The sequence below is a fragment of the Dipteris shenzhenensis genome, chromosome 31 (genome assembly GCF_047967505.1).
Source record: "Dipteris shenzhenensis isolate YYH24624 ecotype China chromosome 31, Dip_SZ_1.0, whole genome shotgun sequence".
NCBI classification, from domain to species: Eukaryota; Viridiplantae; Streptophyta; class Polypodiopsida; order Gleicheniales; family Dipteridaceae; genus Dipteris; species Dipteris shenzhenensis.
The window spans coordinates 18,758,814-18,769,084 of record NC_141626.1 but is presented as its reverse complement, the minus strand read 5'-3'; the positions used below and the strand labels follow the sequence as shown (position 1 = coordinate 18,769,084).

The window sequence follows — 10,271 nt, the reverse complement described above, 5'->3', positions numbered from 1 at the left end:
TCTTTCATTTATTATGTTTCATATAATGTCAAACAATTGTTTTCAAAATCGAAAAATATATTTGTAATTGGTGTCTCTATTGTGACAAATCATGCTGATTTTGGGTTATACATGTTGAGTTACAGTTTTAGAAACATCTAGGAGAAACTTGAAGCTATTAGGGAGCTTAGCTTGTCAAATATTGCATGTCAAGAAATGTATAAGATTATTACTATTATGACATTCCTTTAGATATGGATCATACTCTTTCAATATATTTATTTTGCATAAAGGTGTTTTTCTTTCTTCACACATTATAAATTTGATCTCGAGGGAGACATCACCTTTATAAAATTGTCATATCAATATATGAAGTAGAGACTTTTATAAAATATATCAGATGAACATATGAAGTAGAGACTTTTATAAAATATGTCATATCAACATATCAAATAGAGACTTTCATAAAGTATATCATATGAACATATGAAGTAGAGTGACTCAACGAGAGAGAGAGAGAGAGAGAGAGAGAGAGAGAGAGAGAGAGTCTGAACACTCATACATTCGGATTTCCATAGTCTTTTTTTGGTTTTTTTTTGGCCAATAGCGCCCCCCTATAGAGGGTGACCGGGTGCCGCTTGGCGTGAAGTGAGGACCATAGTGTGCGCCACTGTGGATAGTCTTAAATAGGAAGGGGGGCAAAAGGCCATTTATGTGTGCAAAGGCGGTGCAAAGCTCGTGTGGAAGTGACGTGTCCAAAAAAGGTTATAGTAGAGGTAAGGACAATGTCTTAAAATAAGAAAATAAATAGGACTATGAAAAGTCTTAAAAGGAAAGAGGTAAGGACAATGTCGTAAAATAAAGAACGTGGGCTTGCCATCATTCGTTGTATTGTTATTATCACTTTGTTTTCTCCTTCAAGAACACGCTTACTAGTTTTTCTGTTCAATCCAATTGATAGTCTCGATCTGCTCTTTTCTGTGCAACAATCCATTGATTGCATCTGCTCCTCTCTCCTCCTCGGCCCTTTCTCTCCATCAGGTTTGTTGCCTCCCCTCCCCTTTTGGCATCGCCTTCACATTCTTTCAGGATTTTTTTTAGTTTTTCAAAGTGCAAATTTGCCGCTTCGAGATAGTACATCGCCTAGTTTGTACATGTTTAAACCCTGCCTCCACGGAGCTCTGACATTCCTTGATGCTATAAATGGCTTTGTGCCGAGTTTCTTTGACGGTTGTAAACGAAAATCTGTTGTTCAGGGATACGCTCCTACGAGAGAGCTTGAGTGCACATTGATCACTAAAACTTTCAGGTGGAAGCTTTATGCGTCGTGTTGATGGCACATTGGCAGTCTTATCTTTGGCTACCACGTGCCATTAATATCTCGAATACCACTACTATCTCGTCGGTGCCCATTGATCCTTTAGTTAATGATTCATTTAGACCATGCAGTCTTTATAACAAACTTGTTTATTTTGTTTTACTTTCCAGGTCTTCATGATTCAGAGTACTACTTGCAAATCAGGGCGAGCGACTTCTGAGAACAATCCCACTTGCAACGGACTTGCTGTAATCTGTTGAAAGACAGGCGGAATTCATGATTGGAAAAAGTAAAGTGAAGGTTTATAGTTTTCTTGTACATAGAAAATATCAGAGACAAAAGTGTCTATGCCATAGGTGAACAGATCTTTTTTTAAGTGACTTGTGCAGCTTGCAATCATGAGTGCTTGTTGGAAATAACAAAGGTTACTAACAGAAGCACGTTGCAACTCAGTTAATGCCAGGAAGGAGACGGGTGGACCTGCTGTTCAGTCATTTGGGTATGATACAAAGTGCGAGCCTTGTGAAGACCGTAGGATTATCGTCAACTGCAGCCTTTGCAGCTGCCGTCGTTATAGCAGGCATCTTTGTGCTCTTTGCTCTTGCCCTTTCGACCTTTCTGATTTTTGAGCACCTTTCATGGTACAATAATCCCGAGGTGAATTTTTATTCCATCATTCAATTTTACTCTGCTTTTGGACTTGAAGGGTTGTAGTCGTGCTGTCTCTTAAACCTACGTAGAGGCCTAGTTTTCCAAGGCCAGGTTAATTTGAAGTTTGAACTGTCCCATTATTGAAATGGTCTTACTGTTTTTCTGTATCCACTTTACAATCACCTTTACCACACCCAACAAGAACCATCCTTCTGAGTTATATTTTCTGAGCTCACAGGTCACGGCCACTCTGCCACACCAGTCAGAATTTTATACCTTTTGCTACATTGTTGAAGAAGCTTGGCATTATAAGCTGATAACTCATATTTTGTGGTTTTCTTCAATGTGGCAGGAGCAGAAATGGATAATTGGAGTAGTTTTGATTGTTCCGATATATGCAGTAGAATCTGTAAGGGGTCAAATCCATTTCTGCATGTGTTACATTTTCTTTTACAGTCACATAACGTAAAATGTAACCAGCTCTTCCATGTCTTGAAAGCAAGGAATGTATTGGAATGAAATGTTCTCTTTTAGGCAATGCTTGAGACTGTTACAGGATGAAATTTGACATGACTCTTTCCTAATCTTTTGATGTTGCAGTTTGTGTCTTTTTGCAGTTCACAAGCTGCCCTAGTATTTGAGATCCTACGGGATTGCTATGAAGCGTTTGCTCTGTATTCATTTGGACGTTTCCTTGTGGCTTGCTTAGGTGAAAATTCTTAACAGAAAGACATGCATTTTGTGTGGTTTGACGTGATCATTCATATTTCAGAGTCACATCATACATTACATTATGTCTAATTGTTCATTACTGATTTACTTTGTGTTAGTCTTGAGATCTTTTCTTAATTTTTAAAAAACTTTCTTCATTTTGAATGTTGAATCATAATTGGCTTTAAAGTTTAAACTGTGTATCTGTGTCTGGTTGACTACGATGATTGTGGGTCAAATATGAGTGCTAAAATGTGTTCTCTCACTCCCTTTCCCTTCTTTCTCCTTCTTTTCCTCTTTTTCTGGGAATAATAATAATAATTTACAAAATTGGCGCACCTTACGTACATTGAAATTTCAGTACTCGTACCATACGTATAGTACCACCTTGGGTTTGGTTACTCTATGATTGTTGTTCTTAGTGTGGTTTGGCATGTCAACAGATTCTTGATTGCCTAGCGTGATGAGAAGGGTTTTGCTACTTCAGGTGAAAGGGAAGGGCAAAGGCAGAGGCAGGCCCAAGAAAATCGATGATTCAATGGAGAAGAAAGGCTACTATTGTGAACAGCTTGGATACGGTGTGAGGGATTGAAAGAAGAAGCAGATCAGAATAACAAGGATGAGGGCCAGCCCATTGAAGGAGAGTCAGATCAGCAAAGGCCCATGAGCAAAGAAAGTTTGCTTAGTGGTTGCTCCTTGCATTGTCCGATATAGAGTGGTGGTTTGAGGAGCCTACATACCGAAAGTCTTTGGGTGAAGGTAAAGGACAGCCGAAGTTGCTCAGTTATGGAGTCCAAGCCGTAGCTGTTACCAGTAAGGAAGATGAGGATGAGGCAGGACACAATTGTAGTATAATGAGTTTGGCAATGCTTTTTGGAGGATATGTTCAAAGTTACTCGGGCCTTGTGTTCTTAGTTGGGGGAGAATGGAGGGTGGAGTCTTTCTGGATAGACAAAGGGGGAGGCTTTATTATCGAGGATATAGAAGACCTTCGATGTGGATTCAGTTATAGCATGCTGGATCCAGACCTAGCTGAAGACTATGTGTTGCAGACTGGGGAGCCTCAGGATAACTGTGGCGTGGACTCGGGGTTCAGCTTTGAGTGGAGCTCTGCAAGAGCTTAGTACAAGAGAGAGTTGGATGCGCTTCTAGAATTTTTGGATATTTACTTGGTGAAAGAATTCTATGTTGGGCAGCCACATGGATATCTCTACTTAGGTGGATTGGATGAAAATTACGGATGTGTGAGATGATGGACAAGTTGAAACATATTCTTGGTGCTTTGGTGGCAAGTCATCTGTTAGTTCGGGGATGGCCTGTTCATCAGCTGTCACGTGATGGTGACTCCTTGGATGGACATGATGGCAGTAGTTGGGCATTTGGAAGATTGTGACAGACTCCTTACTTTGTTTGGCAATGCCACATCAGGTGGGTACTGTAAGAACGATGCCTATTTTTCAGGTTGGCTCGGATTGTTTGTGGATGAATGGAATGGTATTTGGAAGAATGGGAGGTGTGGGTGCTTGGATCGATATTTGGGAACACCTTCGACTTGTTCTTGAGTGGGAGCTAATGTGGCATCTCTCTTTGAATAGGTGGCTGTAGGTGCACATCAGGTGATTGGAGGGTTTGCTGGAATATGAGGGTCAATGCCCCACTTGTGAGCCAGGACACCTGCAAGAAGCAAGGAAATGAGACGGCTGCCATATAGGTAGTGATTAGTTTGCCATGTGGGTAGATCCACAACAGACATGGCCTGCCTTGTGGGGAGCAAGGTGGTTACACATGGGGAGTAAGGTGGTTACTCTTTAGTGATCGGAATGGTTACCAAAAACTGCGAATTACAAGGGTTCTTCTGGCAAAAATTTATATCTCAATCAGACAATTTCAATATGGGTTAGATTTGCTCAAGCACTTAATGTAGGCAGTTTCAGTGGAGGTAGCAAGCAAAAGAGGTCTGACTGAAATTGCATTATCTCTAACATGCTAGTCAGAATAGATGTGAGAGGTTTGCAACCTAGGGGTGAGGGACTACTGTGATTCAGGTGTAGGAGTGCAGAAGAGTGTAACAGGCATGATGACAATGTCTTTTTGTCACAAGCCTGCGCATGCTATCTAATGAGTGTGGAACTCTGCCCATCTAGCCTTCCGTCCCCTCAGTTTGGACCCATCACACACATACTTGATTGACTGAGGATCGGTCAACACAAGAAACTTCGAACCATACAAGTAGTGTCTCCAAACCTTCAGAGCATACACAACTGCATAGAGTTTTTTTTCTAGTGTGGGCCAACGATATTGGGTGTCGTCTAGCTTCTTACTCTCAAAAGCTACAGGTCTGCCCTCTTGGAATAAAGTTGCCCCAATCGCAAAATCACTCGCATCGGCCTCTAAAACATAAGGCTGGGTAGGATCGGGTAAAGCAAGAACGGGTGCTTCCTTGATAGTTAACTTCAAGGTTTTAAAAGCCTTGTTCAATGCATCATTCCAAGAGATCGGCTGGGTAGACCTGCGTCCACGGCCTTTCAATATGTTTGTCAGGGGTGTCGTGATGTGTGAATAATCACGCACATACTTCCGTAGAAATACCGTAAATCCTAGGAAAGAACGAAGTTGTTTCATAGTGTGAGGGATAGGTCATTCGAAAACCTTTTGGATATGATCTAGATCAATGCTAATACCTTCAGAAGAAATCTTGTGTCCTAAGTAAATGATCTCCTTCATAAAGAAGTCACATTTACTCATCTTGGCATAGAGCTTATGCTGTCTTAGGATAACTAAGACAATCCGGAGGTGTCCAATGTGATCCTCTAGAGTTCGACTATATACCAAGATGTCATCTAAGAACACGACAATGAATTAGCCCAGAAAATCTCGGAACAGATCGTTCATCATTTGCTAGAAGGTGGCAGGAGCATTGGTCAAACCAAAAGGTAATACGAGAAACTCATAGTGGCCATACCTAGTTCGGAATGCGGTTCTATCTATGTGTTTAGCAAAGATACGAATTTGGTGATAAGCCGTACGCAAATCAATCTTAGTGAAATACTTTGCTCCGGCCAAACGGTCTATCAAATCATCGGAACGAGGAAGAGGGTATCGATTCTTAATTGTCACTTTATTCAATCGTTTATAATCTATACACATTCTCCATGAATTATCTTTCTTCTTTCTTAAGAGGACAGGTGCTCCCCAAGGTGATTTACTTGGGCAGATATAGCCCATATTCATATAATCTTGTAGCTGTGGAGCTAACTCATCCTCCTCAAGCTAGCTCATCCTATAAGGTGGAACACTAATAGGTTGAGCCCCAGGTACTAAATCTATGTGATGGTCTACTACCTGTTCTGGAGGTAAGCCTTCTGGCAGTTGAGCAAGGAATACATCCATGAAATCATCTAACAACGTTCTCAATTCACGGTGTTCAAACACACTGAAATCGTTCTTGTTATTAACAAAGACAACAAATGAAGAAAGCGGAATCAAAACACATTGATACACATCATAATGAGAAGTGTTTAATTTATTCCGAAGCTGCATCACAGATACAATAGGTCCCTGAGAAGAGAGAATATTATTACACTGAATACAAAATTGGGTGGTCTTATTAAAAAAAGAAAGGGTATGTTGCTTCCATCCAATCCGAAAATCGTGGGTTTTAAACTACTCTATTCTGATAACAAGTCCAAGTGCATGACATAGCACGTAAGAGCAGCTGTGTAGTCTTGAATATGATAGAAAGCGCTTCAATTTTGCGATCCCAAAACTGCTTCCCAGTTGGAAGCTGCACCTCGTAGGTGTGATCGCAAGGTATCGTGGACAGCCCCATCTTTTGCACAAGTTTGTAATTAACAAAGTTGTGAGAGCTGCCCGGGTCAAAGAGAATGTGAACTTTTTGGTCCCTAACTTCTCCATAAACTCGAAAAAGATCATGGGAACCAAAAAAAGTGCAATTACAAGAAAGTGGGCAAGTAATGACATTTACAGAAATACCTGTTATCGAAACTTTGATTAGCTCCCTTAGCTTTGGTACGTGGACGTGCATGGAACTTCGGTCCCGACGCTTGCTTCGGGTTCTTGCACTTAGGACAATCATTCCTAGTATGGTCTCGCTCCTCGCATATGAAGCAGCGTCCTCCTTTCTTTAGCTTCAAGGTACGATGGAAACGGGCACGACCATTCTTCACCTGAGTCGAATGTTTCTTGGAGGCGTTGTCTAAAGACTTCGATTCCCCGGTACCAGTGGTAGAGTGGAAGAACTTCCTCTTGTTCTTCCCACCCGTGTCGGCAACTGTGGTTCCCTTTGCGTTGGCCATGGTATCATCATAGATGTGCGCGTAATTCATGGCCTCTTGCAAAGTGGTACACTTGTTGTTCTTGATCTGTAACTTGAGGATGTCCCACTGCACCATTGTATTTCTCTTAAACTCCTCAGGCAGGAAGTGCCTCATCAAGTTTTTCTTGAAGCGCTTCCAGGTGTGGGCTTGCTGTCTAGTGTTGACCATAGCTGCCCACCAAAGTGAAGCATGGTCTTGCATGTGCAGGACGGCAAACTGGATCTTCGCCTTGTCTTCGTACTCATCCCCCTCAAAGAAATACTCGAGGTCTCGGATCCAGGCCAGCAAGACCTCGGGCTTGTCCTCTCCCTTGTACTTGGTAAACTTGAAGAGCTTATCTCCAAGAGGTACCTTATGCTTTGCATAACTTTGTCTCCGTGGACGCCTCGAAGGAGATGGACTCCGATGACGCCGTCTACCTCGAGGAGGGGAAGAAGAGGATGATCTTCCCTCCTTGTTGGAGTTGGTGTTGTCCGCACGGCCTCTTCCTTGGGATTGGGGCCCTATGTCATGAGTTTCTGCTTAGTTGCTTTCCAGCACTTGAACCTGTTGAGCGATGTTTGACAAGAGAGCACTCAACTCATGCAGGTTAGGAGGAGGGTCAGGTCCATTGGCTGCCATGATGACCAGATGACTCAATGAAGGAGAGACTCAACAAGAGAAAGCACAGAGTACAGGACCACTGCCTAAGCTCTGATACCAATGTAAACTACTCGGTGCTTTCTATCAATTCAGACAACGGATTTTGCAGAGGCGTTTGAATGAAATGATTGCAAGTTACCAAACACATACTTGAACTTAAGAGATTGCAATTAAGCTGGAATTAAGACTTATACAGCTTAAACACAAAGTGACATCATTGGAAATTGCAATATGATTGAGGGGCCAAGACGGCCCCCCCTCCCTATCCAGGCTCACTTTATTCTTGAAAATGGAGATACAAGACCAAGGTGCAATGCACCTTCCAAACTGATGAACTCAGTGAAAGCCTAGGACCTAGATACAAGACTCAAGAGCATATGTACAAGGTAGACAACAAAAAGGAGGACTCCAAGCTCAGGTTTCAACTCTTGGCTTGCCCAATCCACAAGGAAGAAGCCTGCAACAATCACCACTTACATCCAACATTAGAGGCAAGCACTAGTTTCTAGAAAGATAGTAGAAACAACATGAAATAGTGTTGTAAATGAGATAAAACAGAGGGGGAGAGGCCTGCGAGGATATGTTGGCACCTTCGTTCACGACCTCACGCTATTAGCTAGCACCTTCGCTCACCTTCGCAACCAAGTGTCAACAACCTCCTTGGTACAAGACTTCTGATCTTCGAGAAAAGGATATGGAGTGATGTTTGGACCTAACACTGAAGCCATGGCATCCACATGCGTGAGCGCTTGAACAGTGCTAGTCAAAAGTGTGAGTGTAATCTGAATCCCTTGGAGTTGCTGTGTCAACCCCGTTTGATTCGTGTTAACCTGCTCAAACTTTTCATCGAGAGCAGTGGTGAATTCACTGAAGGCTGTCTTCGTAATCAGATCATCGTAGAGACTTTGGTCATCCTCCGCATGGTAGTTCATATCCTGGTCTCCCATCGCAAGCTCGGGGTCTACAGAATCAGCCATAACTGAATTGAATCTGATGAAGAAAATAGGCTGAGAGAAGAGAAGGAACAGGTGAACTCGAAACTGGGAGGCTGGAATAGAGAGAAAAGCTGACGAAACGGAAGGGGATGAGAGAAAGAGGCTGGCTTGACGAAAGGAGGAGGAGCTGGCGGAGGCTGTCAATCTAGAAACCGAGCTCCTTGCTGACCCGGAGGGGTAGAGGCTTGCGCACAAATCTGCCCGTAGGGGAGGAGCTGCTGCTGCGATAAGGTCTAGAGTGGGGAGCGATGCTTTTAGAGGGCTTAGCCTCTAAGAAAGCGCCCCCCACCTAACTTGGAGGGGTAGTGCTTTTTTTAGCATCCAGGTCCCCCCCCGAATTGACGCAGCCTTGCCTGCAGCTTGCTCCAAGCTATGGCGCACCCCTTGACTCCCTCCTTGGCTGCAAACAGCCCTTGGCGCCCTCGTGGTCATTGCTCAGCCTGCCGTACTTGGGTTCACTGAAGCTCAGCCTCAGCCCATCACTTCACTCCTACGAGCGCTTCTCTCTTGCAATCTCTCTCCCCTGCAATCGTTCTCTGTCCCTCCAAGCTACACCTCGCTCTCTCTCTCCCCTAACACACAGTTCAACTTCGAATTAACTCACTCTTTGCATTCTCCTACCTTCTTTTTTAATCTTAACCACTTCCCTTAACCGATGAACCAATCAAGCACTGGCAGAGTAATGAACATGAATTTCGAAATTAGGGCATACTTGGAGACAAAATCGTCCAAAATTCTTGCAACAGAAGTTCCTACCTTAGGAGTTGGCTCTGATACCAACTGACACGACCCCAACACTCCTAAAACCTGTGACCTGCAAGCAAACACAAGAACACACCAAACGTGAAGAAACTGAGTAGGCTGCTCACCACCCAACCATGACATCTACGAGATGCGATCCCGAATTAGGAGATGCCCCCTCTGAGCCACGAGCTGAGCTACTGGCACGAACTCCCAACCAGATCCTAACCAGCCTGGTGTCCCATACCACCAGGTGGCGCTGTGAAGCCTGGGATCTGTTGCTGGGCCTTGGGCTACGCTATGATGCAGGCACCCGTCCGCGACTCAATCCAGGATCAGTCCTAGCACCTGGGAATGAGACTTGCTCCCATCGGTTCCCTGAGAACTGAACCTTTGGGCCCCTTATATAGACTTGGGCCCCAAGCGCCAAAAATAGCGAAGACCACTAACTGGTTCGTACCCTTGCCACTCAACCCGAGAATCAAGCTTGCCTAGCTCTAAGCTGCCCCAGGCTACCTGAGCTAGTCTTATGTACCCAGTACACGTCGGATACCAATCCATGCACATGACAATTTCCCTCAGGATTAGTAGATTTTACCTCACGACAATACAAAGAGATTAAAATTGAGAGGTCATTGAGAGAGCTCTGATACCACACTTTGAAGAGAGAGAGAGAGTGTGTGTGATGTGTGTTCAGGACAATGCTAGAGGCATGCTTGTTCAACCTTTCTCCATCTTTCCATAGTTTTTGCTTCACTGACTTCTCTCTTTTGTTCACATCCACATATACTAGTATTTCACAATCTTATCTTGTCAAGGGTGTCTTCACACATATTACATATATCTTAACAAGCAATAGGCGCCAGGTAAGGGCTATATATAGACATAAAGTGCAGC

General features: G+C 43.5%; 1 protein-coding gene across 3 annotated transcripts in view; it reads left to right on the top strand.

The window, feature by feature from the left end:
* Nucleotides 1-1,469: 1,469 nt before the first annotated feature.
* The window catches only part of LOC147881147 (protein LAZ1-like), a 32,022-nt gene continuing 23,220 nt past the window's right edge, over nucleotides 1,470-10,271 (top strand). The window contains exons 1-4 of one of the 3 annotated variants that reach the window (XM_087402469.1): nucleotides 1,470-1,586; nucleotides 1,751-1,954; nucleotides 2,301-2,357; nucleotides 2,549-2,657. In XM_087402469.1, coding sequence (XP_087258595.1) covers nucleotides 1,754-1,954; nucleotides 2,301-2,357; nucleotides 2,549-2,657 — 367 coding nt within the window. In that variant the 5' untranslated portion in view covers nucleotides 1,470-1,586; nucleotides 1,751-1,753. Of the gene's footprint in view, nucleotides 1,654-1,750; nucleotides 1,955-2,300; nucleotides 2,358-2,548; nucleotides 2,658-3,957; nucleotides 4,088-10,271 lie in introns of those variants that run through there. The other 2 variants (XM_087402468.1, XM_087402470.1) reach the window with 2 other exon arrangements.